The sequence below is a fragment of the Pongo abelii genome, chromosome 16, assembly GCF_028885655.2.
Source record: "Pongo abelii isolate AG06213 chromosome 16, NHGRI_mPonAbe1-v2.0_pri, whole genome shotgun sequence".
In the NCBI taxonomy this organism is placed as follows: Eukaryota; Metazoa; Chordata; class Mammalia; order Primates; family Hominidae; genus Pongo; species Pongo abelii.
Genome location: NC_072001.2, coordinates 80,279,306 through 80,304,487, shown reverse-complemented (window position 1 = coordinate 80,304,487; position 25,182 = coordinate 80,279,306). Strand labels below are relative to the sequence as shown.

The 25,182-nt window shown below is 49.9% G+C and overlaps 1 protein-coding gene across 1 annotated transcript in view; it reads right to left on the bottom strand.

The window, feature by feature from the left end:
- PSTPIP1 (proline-serine-threonine phosphatase interacting protein 1) overlaps positions 1–11,788 on the bottom strand; it is a 40,783-nt gene extending 28,995 nt beyond the window's left edge. Inside the window, exon 1 of the mRNA XM_054531660.2 lies at positions 11,318–11,788. Coding sequence (XP_054387635.1) covers positions 11,318–11,353 — 36 coding nt within the window. The 5' untranslated portion in view covers positions 11,354–11,788. The remainder of the gene's footprint in view (positions 1–11,317) is intronic.
- Between the last annotated feature and the right edge of the window lie 13,394 nt (positions 11,789–25,182).

Here is a 25,182-nt window from a genome sequence, read left to right as displayed (position 1 = left end):
TCTACTCGGGCCCCTGAAGAGCCAAAACAATCTTGAAAAAGAAGAAGAAGTTTGGAGGACTCACACTTCTTTATTTCAAAGCTTACTACAAAGCTACAGTAATTGAAGTAGTGCGGTACTGTCATAAGGACAGACATATGACGAATGGAAATAGTGAGCTCAGAAATAAGCCCTAACATATATGGTCAATTGATTTTTGACAAGGGTGCCAAGGCCATTCAATGAGAAAAGGACAGACTTCAACAAACGGCGCTGAGAAAACTGGATATCCACATGCAAAAGAATTAAGCTGGACCCTTACTTTATACCATATGCAAAAAATAACTCAAGATGAATTGAATACCTAAATGTAAGACCTAAAGCTACAAAATTTTAAAAGGAAAACATAGGGAAAACTTCATGATATTTAATTTGGCAATTATTTCTCTGATATATTAAAATCATAGGCAACAAAACAAAGAGTAGACACATTGAATTCATCAAAATGAAAAACTTTTGTGCATCAAAAGACAATATCAAAAGAGTGAAAAGACACTCCAGAGTGGGAGAAAATATTTACAAATCATATATCTGATAAAGGATGAGTATCCAGAATATACAAAGAACTCCTACAACTCAACAATAAAAAGACAACCAATTCAAAAGTGGGCAAAACTTAAATAGACTTTCTCCAAAGAAGGTACACAAATGGCCAATAAACACATGAAAAGATGCTCACCATCATTAATTATTAGAGAAATGCAAATCAAAACTACGATGAGATATTACTTCATGCCTCCTAAGGTGGCTATGATTTAAAAAAAAAAAAACAGAAATTAACAAGAGTTGGCAAAGATATGGAGCAATTGGATCCCTTTTGCATTGCTGATGGGAATGTAAAACTGTTTGGCAGTTACTCAAAAAGTTAAACATAGGATTACCATATGATCCAGCAATTCCACTCCTAGGTATATATCTAAAAGAATTGAAAGCAGGGTTTCAAACAGGTACTTGTACACCAATGTTCATGGCAGCATTATTCACAATAGCTCAAAGAAACAGCCCAGTGGTCATCAATGGATCAATGGATGTACAAAATAAAGTATATATGTAAAATGGAATAGTATTTTGTCATAAAGAGGAAGAAAATTCTGACATATGCTACAACATGGATGAGCCTTGAAGACATTATGCTAACTGAAACAAGCCAGACACAAAAGGACAAATATTATCTGATTCTACTTACAGGAGATGACTAGAATAGGCAAATCCATAGAGCTAGAAAGTAGAATCGAGGTAGAACAAGGTATGTGGTGAAGGGGTGGGGAGTTATTGTATGCTGGGTACAATTTCTGTTCAGGATGATGAAGCACTTCAGGAAATAGTGGATGTTCTTAATGCCTATGAATCATATACTTAAAAATTGTTAAAATGGTCAATTTTATGTTACATATGATTACCACCACCCCCAAAACTTCTAACCTCTGCTCACTCAGGTGAGTCAAATGAGGTCATGAAAATGGTAAACACCAGACGTATGCCTATTGTCAGCAATGGTAATTTTTGTTTTGTTTTGATATTGAGTGTTCGCTCTTGTTGCCCAGGCTGGAGTGCAGTGGCACAATCTTGGCTCACTGCAACCTCTGCCTCCCAGGTTCAAGCAATTCTCCTGCCTCTGCCTCTCAAGTAGCTGGGATTACAGGCACGCATCACCACACCTGGCTACTTTTTTTTGTATTTTTAGTAGAGACAGGGTTTCACCATGTTGGCCAGGCTGGTCTTGAACTCCCGACCTCAGGTGATCCGCCCACCTTGGCCTCCCAAAGTGCTGGGATTATAGGCATGAGCCACCACGCTCGGCCAGCAATGGTAATTAATTACCACAATTATCTATGTTGATGCCTCTCATAAACCTAAAATTCCACATGGAGGCACTGGGGAACTTTGAAAAATACTGATGTCCAGGTCCCACCCCCAGAAATCAGGATGTAATTGACCTGGGGTGTGGCCTGGGCATTGGGATTTTTTAGAATGACAGTCCTACAAGATCTCAAGATCTGGCTCTCTGCTTCATTTCTTTTCTTTTCTTTACTTTTTTTTTTTTTTTTGAGACAGAGTCTTGCTCTGTTGCCCAGGTTGGAGTGCAGTGGTGTGATCATACAGTCACTACAGCTTCCAACTCCTGGGCTCAAGTGACCCTTCCACTCCAGCTTCCCAAGTAGCTGAGACTACAGGTGTGCACCACCAGGTACAGCTAATTTTTGTACTTTTTTTTTAAAGAAGTGGTTTCATCATGTTGCCCAGACTGGTCTTGAACTCTTGGGTTCAAGTGATCTTCCCACCTCAGCCTCCCAAAGTGCTGGGATTACAGGTGTGAGCCACCACGCCTGGCCGCTGTTCTATTTCTTACCTTATCTCCAACTACTCTCCACCTTGGTCACTCTCTCTAGCCACGCAGGCATGCTCTTGCCTCAGCCCATCACCCCCTCACTTCCTCCCCAGTGTGGCTGTTTCCCGTTCCTGTTTCCACAGCTGGGAAGCCCTGAGTTCCATCTGGCCACCGCATCCCCACACTGGCTGCTGGTCTCCAGGGCTCCAGCTGGCACTTCCTGTTGCCCAATGGTGGGTGGCCTGTCAACACCAGTGGAAGGAGCTGTCACTCTCCTGCCTGTTCCATCACCCATTGCTCAGTGTGCCAGGCCTCAGCAAACCACCACACCCACCCATTAACTGCAAAGGTCTCTCTGACCCAGACCTGGGAAGGTGGTATCCAGGCCCAGCCCAGTCCGATCCATCTGTGTGGCATCCCCCAGGCCCACATCCCTTCCATGAGGCTCAGTTTCCTCTCTGTAAAACAGGAATAAGAATACTGACCTCACAGGACTATTGTTGGAATTAAGTGAGATAACATAGATCATCTTGTTACTTGAAACCAAAGGAATGATTCTCTAATGGTGGAGTATAACATGCAATGGTGAACATCAGTGGAGGAGGCATTCTGAAACAGCAAGATCTATGTATAAGGCTCACATATGGGTGCATATCCAATTATAAATCTGAGTCCCCTGGGACCTGTTCCTGGTCTGCTACCCCACTATGGTGAGCAGGAGGAGGTGGTCCCTTAGCACTGCCCTGAGCCGCCCCATCCTCAAAGCCCTTATCTTAAGTGATAATGACCCTGACATCCTGCAGATGAGGAAACTGAGGTTCAGAAAGGGAAAATGATTGTCCAAGGCCACCCAGCAAGTGTGGGTGAGGGCTGGGTGAGGCTTCAAAGAAGCCTGCTTCCTTCTTCTTTTTTTTTTTTTTTTTTGAGATGGAGTTTCGTTCTTGTTGCCCAGGCTGGAGTGCAATTGTGAAACCTCAGCTCACTGCAACCTCCACCTCCTGGGTTCAAACGATTCTCCTGCCTCAGCCTCCTGAGTAGCTGGGATTACAGGCATGAGCCACCATGCCCCGCTAATTTTTTGTATTTTTAGTACAGACAGGGTTTCACCATGCTGGCCAGGCTGGTCTCGAGCCCCTGACCTCAGGTGATCCACCCGCCATGGCCTCCCAAGAAGCCCATTTCCTTCTAAGCCTGGAGGATGGGGCATGACTGAGTCTGTGAGGGAGGAACCTTCCGGAGCCAACCCAGAGGGGAGTCCTGGTGTGGGCAGCCCCGGGCCCAGGGCATCATTTTCTCTAGCTGGAAGCAGAGGCAGTCTTGGTTTCCACCCAAAGTTCCCTCCATCGTGTGGTTTGCAGCATCAGCCAGGCTCTGGGTGAGGAAGAAGGGCATCCCACTCACAGCCCGCAGCCTCTGTCCTCTTTTGCATGAGAGGAAACAGCCACCACCAGAGAGGGTGCAGAGTGGCAGAAGAAAGTATCTCTGCCACCACTTAGGGCAGACACCTTTCACAATCCAGCTCAAGCGTTCCCTTCCTACCAGTCACCTTGCGCAATGCTCTGGGCCAGAAAACTGTCTTCCAAACCCCTTCCACACCTTTGCCCATGCCGTACCTCCCACTTTGAGTGCCGTTTGTCCTCCTGACATGTCTCAAATCCTCACCCACCCTTCAAAGCCCAAAGCAAGGCCCTCCTTCTCCATCCCAGGGGCTGCCCTAGTTCGTAGATGCCAGGAGCAGCCAGGAAAAGCATGTGGGTTCCTGGGGACTGGAGCACAAAGTGGGTCATCAAGAAGCAGATCTTGTTTTTTATCAAGAATAAAATTGAATTCAGAACACCAAATCAACCCAGAACCCTGCAGACAGCAAATCCTGGCAGTGACCATCTGCAGGCATCACAAAAGCAAAGCAAGCATGACCACAAACCTCTGCAATCTTCTAACACCTGAGCAGCCGGCCACGTCCTGTGGAATGGGCACAGATGAACGAAGTTCTTGGTCCCCAGAGGCCCACGTACCACAAAATATGCACCGAGCATGTGGAAAAGGACATGCTAGCAAACCACAGATTTGGCCTAGAAACACCAACTCAGTCTTGAGAGCAGGAATTGCTTAGTTTTCTTTTTAAATATTTTCTTTTTCATGACAAAGGTACTCTGTATTGACTTGCAGAAAATTAGATGGGGGATGGAGAGAATCCTACTTCCAAATCCATAGACACCAATGTTAACATGTAGGGAGGCATCCTTTCATCCTACACAAATTAAAACAGAAGCAAGAACAAACTCTTTAGAATTCAGGGGCAGAGGGCAATAGAGTTCGACAGACCTAGGTGGGAGTCCCTGCTCTACCCTGCACAGGTGACCCTCATCTGGTCCTAGACCTGCCGTGCCTTAGGTCCCATCACAGAGTCAGGAGGACACTGATGATGCGTTTGGAGGCATGTGGACTGAATGGCACCATGCCTGTCACGGAACAGGCACTCAGAAAACGGGCAGCATTGCTGCTCCTCAGGGGATGATGTAAGTAGCTGGGATTCAGGGAAAAATTCTTCATGGGACTTGAAATAAATGTCCTCTTTTTCATTTTTAATTGTTTAATTTTTGAATAATTAATACATTCATATCGTTCAAAAATCAAACAGTTTAAAAATATCAATCCTGAAAACATGCACAGCCGCTCAGCCTCATCCCTCATCCATCTCTTTTCTCTCATTCTCCCAACAGGCAATCATTTTAATGAGCTCCCTGTGCATCCATCCACAGATTGTTGTTGTTAATACAACAAGCCTGTGCCAGTATAAATGCTTATTTCCCCACTTTTCACCACGGGTTGCCGACCAGGTGCACTGCTAGGCTCTCTGCTTTTTACAGGGAACACCAGGTCTTAAGGAGCTTTCCCAATCAGGAAAAGGAGAGCCTCCGTCCTCACTGCTTCTGACAGATGCAGCCAGGCAGGTGCTGGGAAGGTACTTGGTGGCAGCAAAGGCAGGATGGCCAGGGCCTCTCCTCCCACCTCCTGCACCGTCTGCAAGCTCTGAGTGCACCAGGGCCACTCCTCAGCCACTGGCCTCCTTGGCCCTCAAGGCCACAGCAGTTTGCTGGGCTGCAAGGCCTTCCACAAAGTCAGAGCCGGCTCTGGTTTCCAGCAGGGCCCCGTCCATGGGTCCTGACCCTTCCAGGCCATTCTGGGGTCCCTCCTTCCTGTGTGAAAAAGCTCCTGCCCAACCAGAGGACTATGGGGGATCCCAAAGTGACTGCTAGTGCCCATGGCTAGAGAACTGGCCCCACTCTTTCACCCAGAAATGCCTCCTTCCCTGGAAAAGAGCCATTAGCCTCCTCTGCCCAAAGAAATAATCCCCAAGTGAAAAATCTACCCATGGTGTCACTGTCCAGAATAATAAATAATTGGCAGTAACCTAAATGTTCGGCAATGGGGTACTGGACAAAAAAATCACAGCATGGTCACCAAATTCACAAGCTAGAGAACTGTGCGGCCATGAACAGTGGTGTCGCTGAAAATGAGGAACCAATATCCATAACCCACAAGTGTTCCTGATGGAGTGAGTTATGCTAAAAAAAGGGGAGGGTGGCAAAGTGTGAACAAACCTAGCGCTACTGAACCATACACCAAAAAAAATGGTTAAGATGGTATATTTTATGTTATGTGTATTTCACTACAATTTAAAATAAAATTTAAAATACTAGAAAAAAAGGAGGGAGGGCCATGCATGGTGGCTCACGCCTGTAATGCCAGCCCTCTGGAAGCCAAGGCAGGAGGATTGCTTGAGCCCAAGAGTTTGAGACCAGCCTGGGCAACACAGAGAGACCTCATCTCTGCAAAAATAAAAAATTTTTAAAAGAAAGGGAAAATACAAAATTATGTACACAATATGCTTGCACCTATGTAAGGCAATCTTATGCAAACACAGCATAATATTAGCAGTTGTGTGATGAGACTAAAGGTGCTTTTTCTTTTCCTATTTCTCTCCATTTCCCCACTTTCCTTTTAGGATCTTATATTAGTTGATTTTGTTTCTTTAGAAAGTATATGTGTGTGTGTGTATATATATATATATATATTTAAATGCCCAGGATAGAACAGTTGCCCAGCAAATGTCAGGCTCTCCTGATGCCCCTGGGCCATGGTAGACAGGTCTGGGGGTAGGGACAGGCAGCTTTATGACAGATCAAATTAGGGCCCCTCAGTCCCCTTCTCTGTAGCCTCATAAATGGGCACCTCAGTGTCTCAGAACTGGGAAGTGAAAAGGCACCAGTGGCTGAGTGCCACATAGGGAAGGGGCAGACCAGCCCGGCCCGTCCCACTGTGTGAAGCTGGTGAGTCACTGCCCCACTCAGCAGCGGTGCTGTCACCTGTTAAATGGGCTTGGGGAGGCTCAGCTCTTCCCAGTGTGGCACAGGGGTTTCCAGACAGAGCCAGAACCCAGCCTCAAAGAAGAGATACACCCACATGTCAAGGGGAAAGTTCAGGCCTATTGTCCCCATACCCCCTTGGTGGTTCCCACCCAAAGGGTAGGTGACGGTCACTGTAGTGCATGTGGCCCAGCCTCCCCAGGTCCTTACTTTTCCTTTTAACTACCCTAAAAGGAACAGGATGTGGATCTCAATAGAATCTGGTCCAGAACTAGATTTTCCCTCTTAAAACAGTATCTAATGACATCTTTGCAAAGGCCATTGGATGGACATACAGGTTGCGGGGAATGGGGGGCCTGGGAGGGGATGGCACAGTTGACATACTGCTCCTCTCAGAGCACTCCTTGCCTGACTCAGTTATTCCTGCAGCCCCGGCACTGGACTGTGGCTTCCTTCAGGTCAAGACAGTTTCATTCATCTGATTAGATGTTGTAGGGTGAAGAAGCACAGGGGTCCAGAGTGGACCACCTAGTAGAGAGCCCTACTCACCAAATATTTGCAGAATATAACAAAAGTGAAATGAAGTGCTAGGCACAGTGGCTCACGCCTGTAATCCCAGCACTTTGGGAGGCCGAGGCGGGTGGATCATCTGAGGTCAGGAGTTCGAGACTCAGCCAGGCCAACATGGTGAAATCTCATCTTTACTAAAAATACAAAAATTAGCCAGACGTGGCGGCACACGTCTGTAATCCCAGCTACTCAGGAGGTTGAGACAGGAGAATCGCCTGACCCCAGGAGGCAGAGGTTGCAGTGAGCCGAGATTGTGCCACTGCCCTCCGGCCTGGGCAACAGAGTAAGATTCTGTCTCAAAAAAAAAAAAAAGTGAAATGAAGTAAAAAATGGGTTCAGGAAGGGAGATGGACCATGGAGACATTCACTGTCCGTTCATTAATTCTATGAACACGTCCTCAGCCAGTACCCCACTCGTCAGAGGGTGTGCAGAGGATACAGACAGACGTTTCTTGCAATAATTTGGCCACCTACTGGGAGTGGAGCCACGACAAACTGGGGGCAGGGGGAGGACCCTTCCTTCTCTGGGCTTCCCGGCACCTTAGACTCAGTGCTAGGCAAGACAACATGAGGTCTAATGCCCTCTCCGCTCGGACAGCTGGTATTCTCAGATTCAACCTTGTCTCACTGACAGGTCCCACTCTGAGGCTCATTTACAAACTTCCTGCCAAGGGGTGATGCTCTTTATCATCTGCGTGTATCACAGAAATCACATTATCCCTTCCCTCCCCCTGTGACTGGTCCGCCCTGCCTCACTCCTACAGCAGCGTGCATCTGAACACTCGGCTGCAGCTAAAATCAGGCTATAAATAAATACTGTGTGGCCACACTGACAAAATTGCAAAAACAGGCCGACTGAGGGACAGGACTGTTTCTGCTCCCATGCTGAGTGTCCCCACTACTTCTGTGCCATTACAGCTGCTTTTCAGACTGTTTCTGTCTCCTTCCTTCCAATCAGGCTGCTAGCTGCCTGTGAAACGTCCTCTCACAGTCCAGGTCCATCAGCATTTATCCATTGCCAACTGTATATCAGGTACTGTGCAAACTGCCACTAATTGCTACATCTATAGGCTAAAAGACCCCATGACCAAGCTCGTTAAAATTGTGGATGAAATTAGAGTTCATAGGACCTGAGTAAAAGCTAGGGGACATCTCCTAGGAGTGTAGTATGTGAGCTTTAAGGAAAGCTCTTAGGGAAATCATCTTTGGCTTCTGAGAAACCACTTTTGCTTCCTCCCTTACTGTGAGCTAAAGCCAGAAACAGCAGGGCTGGCTCCCCTCCTCTGCCCTGTGTTCTGTATGGGTGAGGTTGCCCAATAACTGAAGGGCTGTGATATCAAACATGATCTTTCTAGTTTAGCCAAAGTAGGGTCCGTCCACTCTGTCAGCTCTGTCGCCCAGACTAGAGTACAGTGGCGCAATCTCGGCTCACTGCAACCTCTGCCTCCTGGGTTCAAGCCATTCTCCTGCCTCAGCCTCCCAAGTAGCTGGGATTACAGTCATGAGCCACCATGCCCAGTTAATCTTTGTATTTTTATTAGAGACAGGGTTTCACCATGTTGGCCAGGCTGGTCTTGAACTCCTGACCTCAAGTGGTCCATCCACCTCGGCCTCCCAGAGTGCTGGGATTACAGGCGTGAACCACTGCACCCTGACTAAAAACCAGTCATTTCTAAACAGTGTGCTGGCAGGCTGAAGGGTTTAATGACAGTGCCTTGGGCTGGGGTGGGGGAAGGCCCGGACATGGGCCAAGCTGGCTGGGCTGTTCCTAATATAACACCTATGGTCAGAGTAGTGTGCCTTTTCTGTTTTACAGATTCGTCTAAAAATGAAGCTTCAAAATATTGTTCTAGCCACATTGTCTGATCTTCTTACCCCTCTGGGAGATAAGAGGGGTTACTTCTTATCTTACCCCGAAGCCAAAAGATCCAGTGATATGTCAGATAGAGAGAGGGATCCTGCGACAACACAGGTGCTGAAGCCAGACTGCCAGGGGTTTAATCCCAGCAGTGTGACCTTGAGCAAGTCTCTTAATAGCGCTGTGCCTCGATTTCCCCATCTGAATAAGAGAGATAATAGTAGCATCTGTTTGAAGGATTGAATGAGTGAATATGCATACATCTTGAGAACAGTGCCTGGCACATCTTTCGTGCTCAGCAAATGTTAGTTGTTATGCACTGGGATGGGCTGAGCATCAGGAAGAGGTATTAGAATCCAGAGCCCTGGGGCAGGTGATGCCTACAGTGACCTTTAGGGGCATCGGCCCAGACTCAGTGTGAGAAGTTCCCACTGGCTACTTCTCTCCTCTTCCTGCTCTGGCCTTCCCTAGGGAAACTATATGCCCACCCTGGGCTCAGGGAGCCAGACACAGAGAAGACCAGGTACTTGGAGGCCAGGAAGCCCAGAGGTGCGACGAGCACAGAGTGTGGGCAGGATGCCGCTCAGGAAGCTCCACAGAGGCTGGCTGCTTGCTTCTGCTGCTGCTGCTGCCACACCCTGCTCCCTTATACGCCACCCCTACCTGTGCCCAGATCCTGCCATGGAGGCTGCTCCTTGCCCAGCTCTGCCCTAGGGAAGGCAGGCCCAGGGGCTCTAGGACTGGACAGAGGTCTCAGTGATAAAAGAGTCAAGGGGTCCTGGCCTGCCCTGGGCTACAGAGCGGCCTGGGTTTCCAGACCCTACCCCTTCCCCCAACTTTGCACACCAAGGCAGGGCAGCAAGGTGCTGACTCACATCCCCCATCCCCCAGGGCTCCAGCTGCCAGCCTGGGCCCTGAGCATCCTGGTGCCTGGTCCTCCAGATGGGCTGAGGCAGCTCTGTCTCCATTGGCTTCTCTGGGCTGGGCCCACTCTATCTTTGTAGAGATGGGGAAACTGAGGCCCAGAAAGGCACAAGGTGCCCTCCCCACGTGGGGTCCTTTGCCTACTGTGCAGTCAGTGCAGAGGAAGCAGAACACTCACACGCCGGCCACAGGCCCCAAGTGGAGCTGGCCGGAAGGGAAGGGAGGCCTGGCTCTGTAGCTCTCATCCTCCTGGCTTCAGCCCCAGGAAAGGGCCCGGGGAGGGCAGGGCTGTTGGCTGGGGCTCCGCCGGCTGAGCCGAGGGCCAGAGTGTCCTCTTTGGGGTTGGAGGCAGCACCCCGGGACAGCCACATTCCCCAGCTCCAACCAGAAAGGTCTCAGCTTTTCCCCAGAGCCCTGGGCACAGCCAGAGCTGAGGGGCAGAGGGGTAGTCGAAGGACAGCTGGAAAAGTGCTGAGATGATCCAGGGGGTCCAAGCTGGGCTGCAGGCTACGTGGCCCGGGCCAAGCCACTTTACCTCTACCACTGGCTGGGCGCCCTTATTTCATGGGGGAAATGACTTGATTTAAGCCCGTGTTGAATTTAAGAAAGTAAGCAAGCCATTGCCCGCCTGGCTGCCTCCTTGAAGGATCCCCTAAGGTCTGCAAGGGACAAGGGGCTGGGTGAGGGGAACAGAATTACCATTTGGAGTGAGGCAAGGTGCTGGGAGCTTTAGTGCATTGGATCCCCTTGCTGATCCAATACTTTAGTTGGTGTGTTAATTTCTATTTTATCCCCATTATATAGATGGAGAGACTGAGGCTTGGAGACAGAAATGACTCGCCCAGCCTGTAACAAAGCCAAGACCTGAACTCAAGTTTGTCTGGTCTCTAAATCTGTGACCCCTCCTTTGCTGCCCCACACATCCTCCTCAAGCCCCCACCCATGTGTTACCCTCTTCTAAGGAGCTCCTGTTGTGGGGAGAGGTCTCCCAGAGGAGAAAACAGACGGGGCAGCAGAGAGGAGGACCCTCATTCACGGAGTCCACTTGCCTTCCAATCCAGAAGGGGTGGGGGGCCAGGGCCACCTCCATGACAATTAAGACCAAGAATCAACCACTATTTTATAAGAAAGCTCTCCTCTCAGAGCCGCATCCCATCACCTGCATGGAGATTTCAGCCTAGCTCTGCCCACTCCACTTGTTCAGTGCCCCCAGCCATCCTCACTCACCCAAAAGGCATCTTTGAACTGCAGCTGGGGCATCATCCTCAGGCGTCTGCCGCGGCAAAGCTCGCTCTCCTGCCACAGGCTGGCCTGATGGAGGGCCAGGCGCCAGCAGCAGCGTCCCAGTCCTGGCAGGGCTGGCCCAGGCCCCCCTTCCCGGCCGGCGCCGTCTGCAACACTCAGAAGGCAGCCACGAGCCAGAGAGGAGCTGCTGAGGGGAGGAAAAAGCTCAACCTGTTTTGTTTGGGGCTAGAATCAGCAGCAAAATGAGGAAGGAGTGGAGCTCAGTGATGGGAGGGCGGGCCCTGGTGTCCAGCCCAGCCCCTCACCGACCCTGCAGTGATGGAGGACACAGTCTGGGACCCAGGGCAGGCAGCAGGGATGCCAGCCCCGGGTGGGAGGCAGTGGCCAGTGGAAGAGGCAGGCTGGAGCTCGGGCCAGGCAGGCAGGCAGCCCGAGGCCTGCGCAGGAAGGTTTGTGCAACCTCCCCCGGGGCAGGCGCAGGGCCCTCGCCCACAGGAAGTGGAGTTGCTGTGCTCCCCTGTGCAGCCCCGCCTGCCACCTGCCATCCCGCTCCTGCCTCTGCTTGCCCCCTCCCGAGGTGCGGGCTCACTTTATTCCAGAGGCCATATGCTAAGGGAGCTTGAGGCCCACTGACAGTGTGGCCAGGAGGGGCCCAGGAACCCCAGGTGTGTCACCCGCCAGCCAGTCCAGCACCCTTCCAGGCTGGGCCCAGAGATGCCAGACTCTCCACCCCACACCAGCAGGCCATTCTGGAGGGGCTTACCCAGGCCTAGGGCATCTGTCATTCATCAAACCCTGGCTGCTCTGGGACCCAAACCAGGTCCTGCCCTCAAGGAGCCCACAGTCTGGGAGCAGACACAGCTGTGCTCTGGGGGGCTGTGAGCACACAGAGGCAAGGTGAGCAGGCAGCAAGATGAGGAAGAACAGCCTGAGGCCCCGGCACTGCCCCCCCCCACCACCACCGCCACCACCGCAAGTCTCCAGATTAGACGCTGTTTGGGGCAGAGAACCCCCCCCTGAAGATGGAGGCTTCCGGCTCAGTGAATGGGAATGGACGGAGAAAGAAACAGGATTATCAAGGCACAGAGTGGGGTGTTTGGAAACCCAGTCTGAGGCCCAGTTTTTGTTTAATTTTGACCCTACCCTTCAGGGGCTGAGGGACCTTAATAGACCCTCCAACTAGCTGAGCCTCAGCTTCTTCATCTGCCACACCCAGTCTTTGGAAAGAAGACGGTGTCGAGAATATTTCTGGAATTTCCAGTTTGGTGGGCAGGTGCTGGGGGCACTGTGTGGTACCACCTTAGGAAGAGCCCTGGACTAGAGCCCCAGCCCCAGCCCTGAGACGCCATGCCCTGCCCGCTCAGCAGAAGATGCAGCAGGAAGTCCTGAGCCCAGGGCGGGCTGGCAAAATGGGGTGAGTCAGGGATTGTCCACAAATCACCACCCTCACTGATGTCTGCCTTACAGCTGAAGGGGTGATAAGATGAGAGCTGCTGCAGATGAAATAGTTGAGCTCCCAAGTGCCCATTATGCATGCCCAGGGTTTAGAGAGAGGGGGCACACCCAGGCTCTGAAATAGCCACCCAAGAGGAAACACTTTGGGGAGAATTGCAGAGCAATGGGACTGCCCCCAGAAGGCCTTCACCTCCAGAAACCTTGGATTTGAGCTAATCTGTAAGGCGCCCCAGTCAGGTTTTTTGTTACTTGCAGCTGAAGACAACTAATAGTGTAAAAATCCGCTTGAACTCTGTAGGCCATAGAGTGAGGCAGGCTGCACCTCCCCTCCCAATGGCACCACCACCTCTGATAGCACTGGCTCAGCCTCCCTGAGCTCAGTTTCTCCATCCATCAGATGGGATGATGCCTCTAGGTCTGGAGCAGACTAGAGACCCTCTGTTAACAGAAGGCTCCTGCCTGCTTATTGGCAGAAATTTTCACAGCTGAGCTCCCTGCCGTGCCTCTCTAGGTGTCCTTCCCATCGCCTCCCAGAGACTTCCGCTCCGGCCAGGCCTCTTCCCTCTCCCCAGAGGCACCTTTCCCACTCCCACCTGCTCTGTTCCCAGCCTCCCTTCTGGCAAGCCTTCCTTGGTCTTCCTTAACTGGGCAAATCCTCCCACCCCTCAAAGCCAACCTCAAGGCTCCCACACATGACGCCTTCCTTTCCCGATTGCACTCGTCCAGCCAGGGCAGCCCCGGATGGAGGGCCATGCTGGTGACGGGCTGGAGCAACTGGGGAAGCAAGTAATGTGAGGAACCTCTGGAGAGACTCTGCAGTTCTCTACTAGAGAGGCCTTCCTCCTCCCCTCCCTTCCACCCTTACCTGTTGCAGGTCTCCAGGCTGGGCGACCAGACAGCCAATTCGGCTTTGGAGTACTTACCCAGCACCAGGTACATCATTCTGCTTTTCACACGGACCGCCTCAGTTACACTGTCATTATTCCCACTTTACAGAGGAGCAAACTAGTGATTGAAGAGTGTAAGTAACGCACCCAAATAACAGGCAATAAGCGGAAGGCTGGGCTTTGGTCCTAGATCTGTATGAAGCCAAAGCACACGCTCTTAACTTCTACGGTTGTCTTTTACTAACAGCCTTCTATTCAAAGAGCGTTTCATTGTTCCTTTCTCCGGTTCTACCTCGAGACCCTCTCACCCAAGTTGATAGATGGAAAAACAATCTAGGGAAGCCACTGGGGCTGATGGTGCTATGGGGATGAGAGGCCAGCCTTTAGCACATGCTATTCTGCAGTCACTGTGTTATTTGCATCAGTTGAGGATGCTTTTGGCTGCAAAGAACATAAACCAGAGGGTCTGACACAGAGGGCATGTGCTGTCATCTACACAAGGGGGCTGGAGGCAGGGCAGCCTCCAGCTGTGGTACATGAGGGCTTCAGCTCAGTCTCTCTGAGTTTCTCTTGTATTTACGATCTTCCTCCTTGGGCTGGAGGCCAAGGAGCTGCAGCAGCTTTCTACAACTCCAGACACAGCCACAAGCAGAGAAAGAAAAGGACATCTGCCCTTGTGTCTCATTTTCTCCAAAGCCCCTGCACCCTCCCTTCTGGCCAGCTCCCCAGGAGACCTTCCCCTGTGTCTCCTTGGCCCAAAGTGGGTCACGTGCTCATACTTCCCCATGGTTGGTCTTGCGAATGGGCAGCCGGGGATGCTGAAAGCCAGCCACGTGACCACCACAACCTTCTCCTCGGCCCAGGCGCTCAAGCACTGCTGAGCACCAACTCCTGCAGGGTCCTGCTGGGACTGGGGTCTCAAGGGGAGGAGACTTGGTTTTTGCTCTGAGGGGCCTACAGACTGACAGACAGGTTCTGGGGAGTTCTGTCTCCATAAGGAGTGGCTCAGAGCAGGTGAGACCAGAAGAAGATATTGTGATGACTTCGACAGGAATGAGGTCTGGTTGGGGTAGGTGGGGTGGGGCTTGAGTGGATTGGTGGGATGTCAGGGAGATGGAGGAGCAAGACTGAGATGTCTGAGTGCCCCTCAGAAAAGAGTACTGTCTTAGGGGGCCCCTACTCACACCAGCCCCACCCACACCCAGGCCCAGGCCTTTGGGGAGAGGAATCCATTCCTGAAAATCACCGCTTTTTAGTGACTGTTCCAGCTGCTTCCAAACAATTTGCCTTGAGGTCTGTGCAGTTGTGCCTCAGGCCAGGCTGTGGGGGCATCCCCTTCCCAGGCAGAGCCCCTGCCTGTTTTGCCTGGTATCTGAACACATCTGCTTGAAGAATTCAAGAAGCAGTAGCTCCAAGGATTGAGAATAAAATGCAAAATCAGTTTTTATAACATTTATTGTCACAGCCCCCACCACTGACTGGCAGGACTCAGCTCCTGAAGACACTTCATCCACAGAAACAACAAAACCAGTAACACCAGCTGCCACAGAAGGAGGATCAATATTTACAGGACCTCTATCAATTTCACAAGCTTGATCTCACTGATTGCTCACTGCCTGGACAGCTACATAATTTGCAGGGCCAGTGCAAAATAAAAATGTGAGACCTCTTACTCAAAAAGCAGGGACAAAATTGCTGTTAAAGGTACTAATATATAAAACTTGTTTCTTTACTGCAGTCTCTCTCTCAACCTGGAATGGTGTTTTTGATTTGTTATTTAACGTTACACTCCCTTGGGCATGGGAATATCTGTGGGACAACTTGCCCCGCCCCACCCTCTGACTTGACTCAGTTCTGTGTGAAATTCACCAGTTGCTGGAGTTCTCCTCCTGTCAGCCACCACGCTGACCTGCGTTCTGCGTTCCCCAGCGGGGGTTGGGGAAGTCAAGCCAGGCATTGCCATTTCCCACGGACCTGACTCACCAACCCACAGTGGACAGGCAGTCCCCAGGGTTGTTGCAAAGTCCAGGCCAGGATGCACTAGGAACCTGGGTCAGAAGTGAGTGAGAGGCTCAGCCCCGCTGAGTCACCTGTTGAATTTGCCATGGTGTTGCCAGCCTGGGGCAGGGGCCACATTGCCATGGCCAATCCTCAGATTCTACCAGGTGTGCCCTTGACTCTGACTGTCCCCATGCCTGCACTCAGGTCTCTGCTGGGGGCACAGTGTGGCAGTGGTTGCTAGGCAGAAGTGGAGAAGGAGACTGAGAACCAGTCCAGGGGAGGCAGTTGGAGGCAGGACCACAGGAGCTAAGGCTCCAAGTCCTTGATGTATGCTTCATTGTCCCACCAGACTGTACTTAAGACAAGCAAATTCAAAAATAATGTGATTAAGAATTCCAAGACGGCAATCTCAGAGCATTAGACCCCAAGTACAATTTGCTTACACGAGTTGTACATCTATGAAACCAACCCTGCTCACTCCTGTCTGCTCTCCACACAGCAGAGTGACATTTTCAGATCCACATTTGGTCATGTCAACGTCCCACTGTCACCTTGCCATGATTTTCCATTACTCTCAGGACAATGGTCATTGCCCTTATATGGCCTACAGACCCTGCATAATTTGGTCCCAGCCTACTCTTCAAAACTTCAACTCACATTATGCCTCCCTCAATTTCTGGTACTGCTTCCTGGACCGTCTTTCAATTCCTCCATCCTGCCTCATTCTCTTCTACCCCGGGTCCTTCACAAATGATCTCCCCTCTGCCTGGAAGCTTCTTCCCATTCCATCCTAGACCCTGTCTTGGCCCAGCTAACTACTCCTTATCTCTTGGCCCTCTTATCAAATGTCACCTCTTTAGGAAAGTCTTTCCTGACCAATAAATTGATGGACAAATGGACAAAATGCAGGCAAGATGGAAAGCAAATAAACATCATTTTTCTTTTTTCCTTTTTTTTTTTTTTTTTTTTTTGAGACAGTGTCTCGCTCTGTCGCCCAGGCTGGAGTGCAGTGACACAATCTTGGCTCACTGCAAACTCTGCCTCCCAGGTTCAAGCAGTTCTCCCAGCCTCAGCCTCCCGAGTAGCTGGGATTACAGGCATGCACCATCACGCTTGGCTAATTTTTATATTTTTAGTAGAGACAGGGTTTCACCATGTTGGCCAGGCTGGTCTCAAACTCCTGGCCTCAAGTGATCTGCCCGCCTTGGCCTCCCAAACTGCTGGGATTACAGGTGTGAGCCACCGCACCTGGCCAAATAAACACCATTTTGAAGGAAGTTCAGCCAAGTTCTCAGGGGCTGGAAGAGAAGACGTTGTTGGGGGAATAGCCCTCAGAGGTGAGGCTGACACCAAGCTGGAGGGTGGGACTGCACTCTGAGGGTCCTAAGATTCTAATTTGTTATCCAGGAAGAATCTAAAGCAAGAGCTTCAAGCCTTCTGAAGAGGGGCAGGGGCTGGAAAGAAGAGGGAGAGAAGGAGGGTCTAAAAGCTCTTTGGTGATATTCGAAGAGCCAGGAGGCCCTTGCCATGAATTTCATTTGGAGACAGCATTGCCACTGGTCCAAGGGGTAGGGCAAGTGACGCACGCTTCTCCCTTCTGCAGGGGAGCATCTGTCCTGCAGGAGTAATTCTCAACCTGCCATCAGCTTATGGCCAGAAGGGCATCCATGAGTCGGCCATTTAGACCTCGGTGTGTGCACTGTCATGAAGCTGCCCATGGCTGTAGGGTTGTCCACCCATCCCATGGCTGAAGTGGGATGTTCCAGCACCTGGCCATGATGGTTCACTGTTGCTGGGGGAAATACCTGTAGGGTCCCTCCAGGTGGCCAGAGGCACATGCCCACTGTACTGGGGCAACCACTGTCCACCCCACTTACCCTGTCCCAGAATGGAACAAGCTCCACTGAAACACACCCACCAGCACTGACTGAGCCTTCCTGTCTGGGAACATGCAAATGAACAAGCTCAGCCCCTGCCAGTCTGGTGAGGGAGGCAGCCTAGGAAGGGAAAATGTGCTGAGCGCAGACAACAGAGAAAGGCTGTTGAGGAGCCTGGCCTGGGAAGTCCTCCCAAAGGAGGGGAGCTGGGTCTTGATTAATGGGAAAGAGCTCACCCGTGAGGCAGGAAGGGAGTTCCAGAATAATGCTAATAGCCTACTAGGGCTGTGCTGCATCAGGCTCTGTTGTAAGCACTTCCCATGCCTTATGTATCACTTAATCTTCCCAACAACAGTGTGAGGCATTACAGCCACATTCAACAGATAAGGAACCTGAGGCTTAGACAGGTCAGTTAACTTTTCGGAGTCCCATCACTAAAAAGGGTCTTTCCTCCCCAGAGTGTGGGGCTGGCAGTGAGGGGCCAGGGCCTGGGGCAGAAACAGGATGAGGAAGAAGGGAAAAGCAAGTCCCCGCTGAGGAGGAAGTGCAGAGCCCATGCGGGGTGGGGGTGTGGCGCTCAGATGGAGGCTCCCCTCCTCTGACTCCAGGAAATATCCTTGCCCCAGAGTCCTCCACTGGGGCTGAGGGTGTGGCCCTTGGCCTTCAGGATGTGATATAGTTTGTTTTTCAATTTGCCCCCAGGGACAGCAGTTGCGAAAAATAAGGCCTCTTCCCACTCACACAGCTCTTCTGAGTTGATGAGGAGCTTTCAGGTTTACTAATTTGCAGCCACAAGAGTATGACTCTGAGTTTCCAAGCATTATCAGTCATCAGAAGCTGAGTGCTGGTCAGGAGTCTTGAAAGACAGCAAAGAGGTGCAAAGTGGCCCTTCGGGAGGTGGCCCAGGAACTGGTGGGCATGGGGAAGGGGCCTCAGTGAGTCCCAGGAATCCACTGCCACCCGCTCACTGGTCAGAGGGTGGAGGCCTGCAGTGATGGAAGAGCCTGCAGGGACCATCTGGAGGTGCCCAAACAGCACAAAGCCTGCCTACCAGAAGTGGGACTTTGTTTAAAAAAAAAAAAAGCAAAAGGCCAAGTCCCAACCTTGGCCCACTGACTGGGTGGGGCCGGGGAGTATAGATTTTAGGTTTCATAAGTGAGTCAGTCATACACCTTGGAGGAGAACTCCTGCTATTGCCTTACTTTGTCATTTTACAAATGGGAAAACTGAGGCCCAATAATTGGGGGTGGCAGGGCCCAGAGGGGGACCAGTAGAATGATCTCACTGACAGAGAAGGAAAGGCATAACCATCTCCCACCACCCCACCGCCTTTTCTAGCCTGTTTTGTTTTGTTTCCATTATGGCAGCTGTCTCTCAAAATAGCTTCAAAAATGTGTTTCTAGCATCCTCTCCCCCATTGGGTTGGTTTTAATTCAGGTGGAAAATGACTTGTTCACAGTAAGGCAAAGCTTGATTTCAGCCCAGCTGGTGTTTAATTTTCTCTGAAAACCTAGGATTCAGAGGCAGGAGACCCCAACTTCAGTCTTGGCTGGGCTAGAAAATCAATAGGCAGAGACATGTGGTGGGCCTATGTGCAGGCAAAGGGAGTAGCATGTGCTGAGGCTCGGAGCAGGGAAGCCCCAGCCTGTCCAAGGAGTGGAACTGGGGGTGGGGGGAGGGGGCAGGGGTAGATGACCCCTGGAGTCAGAGTTGGAAGAACTCCAGCCTCACTTCACTGAGACTCAGTTAACTCATCTGGAAAACAGAAATGATGAGCCTACATATTTAAGCAGGTGGCTTGTTTAAAGCTTAAACAAGATTCTGGCCAGCCGCAATGGCTCACGCTTGTAATCCCAGCACTTTGGGAGGCTGAGGTGGGCGGATCGGTTGAGCTCAGGAATTCAAGACCAGCCTGCGCGACAAAGCAATATCCTGTCTCTACAAAAAAAATTAGCTGGGCATGATGGCATGTGCCTGTAGTCCCAGCTACCTGGGAAGCAGAGGTGACAGGATCACTTGGGCCTAGGAGGTTGTGGTTGCAGTGACCTGTGTATAACTGCACCACTGTACTCTAGCCTGGGTGACAGAGTGAGATCTTATCTCAAAAAAAAAAGAAGGAAGGAAAGAAAGAAAGAAAGATAGATACATGCCTACGCCAGTGTTTGATAACATGAAAAGGCACCTAGTCCAGGTTCACCCACAGTAGACTCACAACCAGGGTGATAACTGTACCTTTAGACCTGACAGTGTTGCTGCTGACAGCCCTGTCTGCTCAGCTGGAAAAGCCTCATTCCCAGGACTTCAAATCGTAGAACCAAACTGAGGAGCGGCTGGAAGCCAGAGTAGCAAACAGACTTCCCAGCCCCATGAAAGCCCACATCCTCAGGGAGCAGGCACTCGCTCTCTAGCTGCCTCCCAAGCCCCGCCCTCGTAGTACCTCCTCAGGTCATCTAGAAGAGGCAGGCTTTCTCATGTTCTTTTTTTTTTTTTTTGGTAAATTTTTATTTTGGTATAATTTTAAATTCAGAGAAAAGAGTACAAAAAACTCCTGTCTGTTTTACCCAGATTCATCAGACTGTTTAAATTTTACCTCAACTGCTTTATTATTCTCTATTTTTATATATGCATACTGATTTTTTTCTATTAGTTGGGTAAGTTGCAGACACGGTATCCCTTCACCCTTAAATTATTCAAGTGTATATTTCCTAAGAATGAGGAAATTCTCTTATATAATCACAGTACAGTTTTTTAAATTAAGAAATTTATCATCGGCCAGGCGCAGTGGCTCACACCTGTAATCCCAACACTTTGGGAGGTGAGGCAGGCAGATTGCTTGAGCTCAGGAGTTCGAGAACAGCCTGGGTAACATGGCAAACTCCTATCTCTACAAGAAATTAGCCAGACATGGTGGCATGTGCCTGAAGTCCCAACTACTCGGGAGGCTGAGGTGGGAGGATTGCTTGAATTGGGGAGGTGGAAGCTGGAAGCTGCAGCAAGCCTTGATCATGCCACTGCACTCCAGCCTGGGTGACAGAGTGAGACCCTGACTAAAAAAAAAAAAAAAAAAAAAAAAGAAGAAGAAGAAGAAGAAATTTAACATCAATATAAGGCTATTGTCTAATTTGCACTCCATATTCAAATTTACTTTCATTAATTGTAATGTCCTTTAAAATTTTGTGTTTTTTTCTCTTGGTCTCCTTAATTCTGTGACAGTGCCCCAGTCTTTCCTTGACTTTCATGACCTCGACACTCTGGAAGATTGCAGGCCAGTTGTTTCATAGAAAGCTTCTCAATTTGGGTTTGTGTCAAGTGCTTTCCTCATGATTAGACTCAGATGATGTGTTTTTGGCAAAAGATACCACATATGTGATGCTGCATCTATCTCAGTGCATCATAACAGGAGGCACGTGATGTCAATTTGTCCCACTATTGGTGTTGTTAACTCTGATCACTGATTAAGGTAGTGTCCACCAGTTTTCTCCACCTTAAAGCTACGTTTTTCCCTTAGTCATTTGTAAGTATCTTGTGGGGAAATCCTTTGAGACTATGTAAATACATAGATCATGTTTCTCTTTGCATCTTCGCCCATTAGCTTTAGCATCCGTTGGTGATTCTCCAACTCCATCATTCCATCTACATTTATTATACCGTAAGGAAGAATTTTCCCTTCTCCCAACTATTTATCCATTTAATTATATTAGTGTGGGCTTGGTAAGTTCTATTTCATCCAATGAGATATAATCTGTTACTATTATTATTTATTATGATGCTCAAATTATCCCAGATTTGGCCATTGCGAGCCCCTTAGGGTGGCTTCTGTTTCCTTCTGTTATGGCCTCATCATTTATTAAGCACTTCTTTACTTTCTGGCACAAGTTTTCAGGCTTATCTTGTAAGTTACCTGCCCCTCGCTCTCAAATCAACCTTTCTCCAAGGATCCCTGGTTCGTTTCAGTGGTGAGTCCAGAGCTCTGGCTCTTAACTCATTATTCTTTACCTCTTATCTCCTAGAAATTGTTTGGAGTAGACCTTGATGAGACAGTTGAGGATTTTTTTTGGTTTGTTTGAGACGGAATCTTGCTCTGTCACCCAGGCTGGAATGCAGTGGCGCGATCTCGGCTCACTGCAACCTCTGCATCCCAGGATCAAGTGATTGTCCTGCCTCAGCCTCCTGAGTAGCTGGGACTACAGGCACCTGCCACCACGCCCAGCTAAATTTTGTATTTTTGGTAGAGACGGGGTTTCACCATGTTGGCCAGGCTGTCCTTGAACTCCTGACCTCAAGTGATCCGCCTGCCTCGGCCTCCCAGAGTGCTGGGATTACAGGTGTGAGCCACCACGCCTAGCCGACACTTGAGGTTTTGTATGAGCAGATGAGCCAAGCAACTTTAGCTTATCGCAGGTACTGAACCCCTATGAGTACCTATGGTTTGGTGGAGCCTAGAGAAACATGCGTCCTTTTATTATTATCACTATTAACAGAAATAAGCATTTTTCCTTTTTTTTTTTTTGAGACAGAGTTTCATTCTTGTTGCCCAGGCTGCAGTGCAATGGCACGATCTCGGTTCACCGCAACCTCTGCCTCCTGGGTTCAAGAGATTCTCCTGCCTCAGCCTCCCGAGTAGTTGGGACTACAGGCATGCGACACCACCCCCAGCTAATTTTATATTTTTGGTAGAGACGGGGTTTCTCCATGTTGGTCAGGCTGGTCTAGAACTCCCGACCTCAGGTGACCCACCTACCTTGGCCTCCCAAAGTCCTGGGATTACGGGTGTGAGCAACTGTGCCTGGTATTTTTCCTCATTCTTACTCACTGAGCCCCCACTCTGTGCCAGGCTGGGAGGAAGCAGCCCAGCTCATCAGGTACTTCATGCCAGGCTGAGGGATTGGACTTCAAGCTAAGGGCACTAGCAGGGCACTAAAGGCCTTGAAGCCAGATGCATCCTCCTCTTGAGGACTCAGGTCCCATGTCTTTCGGGCTACCTCCTTACTCCCGACTTCACGGCCTCATGGCCAAATCCACAGAAATAGGAAAAGAAGGGAAACAATGATCTTTGCTTTAAACAGAACGACGTGGCACCTTCATCCAGCAGAAAGCATATTACCAGGCCCAGGAGCTAGCACAGCAGGAGGGAAGGGAAGTGGTGAGATATGTCAAGCCAGATATTTCAAAACTGCCAGGCCAGAAAATCAGGAAGCAATGGACTCAGAGAATCTGACTCTCCTAATTGGGACTCCTTTAGTACAAACACAATGACTTATTTTCTCTATCCACCTTTATCAAAGCATCTGTCCAAAGCATAGGTTTGTATTCTCTAAAGTTTGTCTCTCTGCCATGTACAGTTGAGAGGGTGGTTCACTGCTTAAAGTGTGATAGACATGGAGATGTGCAGTCCAGATTCCCCCTTCAAGGAAGGACCTGCTGCTCAGCTGCAGGGAGAGAGGTCATCAGACAGTCTCAGCTTTCAGTTCCTCCAGAGCCTGCCTCCACTGCTGAGGGCCACCTCATCTCAGGTTATGCCGTTGCTGGGGTAGCCTACATCTGGTGACTGATGGTGGCAGGAGTATAGAGGCCCATCCACTTAGATCTGACGCTGGACAACTTTGATGAACACTGCTGGTTTAGCTGAGACTTTGCTGAGCTGCAGCACAGGTCAACTTCCCTCTGCCCAAGCCTGCTTCCCTGCTCCTTTCCTAGCTGTTGACTGCTAATAAACATCATATGCCTCAAATTCTGTCTCAGTGTTTCTGCTTCTGCAGAACCCAACCTGAAACACAAGGGTATCCAGCCAAGGGAATGAGTGAGGTCTGAAAACGAGACCTTATTCTTCTAGCCAAGCGATATAAACATGAGACTTCATCAGCCAAAGCAGGCCACATTTTCTAATCTTCATTAAGGGACAGTGTGAATGGCAGGGAGCCCAAGACAATCCTCGCCCTGCCTTGGGGCTCCCCACTGGGCACCTCCCACCTCGGCACTCCTCTCACCCGTGCTCCCTCTGTCCATCCCCCGCTGCCTCCCCTCCCACTCCACCTCTCCCCCGACACCCTGCTGTGCTCTGGCTGTGGTCACTCTCTTTAAGCAAGCCCCCTCCCTCTGGATTTTCTTCCAATAATCCTCCCGAAAAGGCTTCCCATTGCTCCAAGAGACTCGGTTACACCAGCACTTGTCTCCTGTCTCCTGCAGAGGAGCTATGTATGTTGCTAGGTTTTTAAACTTATGCGGAGGTCCAGAAGGAGGGTCGTCGATCTCTTCAGGACACTGCCAGGCCAGAGGTTGTCCAAGATCGAAGGACACCCAGGAACTTCTGCAAATGGGTAAACCAGAGTGCAGTAAGGGTGAGGTTCTTGTTCAGGGTCACACAATGAGCTAGTCATAGAACTAGGCATTGGGTGTCAGAACTTCCTGGGACCCATTCCTGCCCATTCCTCTGGCCACCTAGTAGCTGGATTCACCTTATGTCCTGGTACTGAACCAACCCTTCCCTTTGGACCTCATCTTCTGGTCTTGACCTTTCCTGTCCACCCCTCCTCTCCCCAACCAAGCTCTCTCCCTCCCACTCCTTCCCAGTCCCCTTTTTTTCCTCTCCCAGGCAGCCTGACGATCACTTCCCCACTCTGTTTTGCCCTCAGAGCCCTTTGCTCACCTTCTCTGGTCTCAGACCTTGGTGTTGGTTTTTGCTTTCTGCCCATCTGCCTGAAGGGATCCTGGGGGCCCTGGCTGGGTCAATGTAGGGACACACATGCCTGGGTTGGTGGGTCTCACTCTGCAGCTTCAGCTTCCAGAGGCCAAACGTTTACACCAGTCCCAACCAAGGAGATGCCATGCTATCGCGATAAACAATTGCTGTGCTCTTCTGTGTGCCATACCCTGAGCTGTGTGCCGTGCATTCAAGGGCCTTGGTCCTCACAAAACTGCTTGAGGGTAGTATTATCACTTCCATCACACGGACGAGGAAATGAGTCTCAGGAGGTTGAGGCCACGTGGCCACAGCTCTGTGATTAGTAAGAATCCCAGAGCCGTGTGATTGAAAACATTCCATGCCCACCTTCTCTTCTTCTGTAATTCCCACATCTTCACACAGATGCAAGGACGAGGCCATAACTGTGACTGGACACACCGGAAAGCCATCTCAGAAAGTCACTCAGGCCATAAGTATCGAGGGATTATTAAGAGATTTTAAAATGTTCACACATTGTGTCCAGAATTTCCAAGACTAAAAATCTACCCCAAGGAAATAAGAATCATGGGAAATAATTCTGTACAAAGATATTTGTAACAGTATTATTTGTCAAAGAAAAAACCTGAAAACGAAACTAAATGTCCAAGCCTACTTCTTACACCTGTAATCCCAGCACTTTCAGAGGCTGATGCGGGCAGATCACTTGAGCCCAGGAGTTTGAGACCAGCCTGGCCAATGTAGCAAGAGCTTGTCTCAAAAAAAAAAAAAAAAAAAAAACATCAAAAAATTAGCTGGATGTGATGTTGCATACCTATGATTCCAGCTACTTGGGAGATTGAGGTGGGAGGATCACTTGAGCCCAGAAGATCAAGGCTGCAGTGAGCCATGATCACACCATTGCATTCTAGCCTGGGCGATAGAATGAGACCCACCCCCCAACCAAAA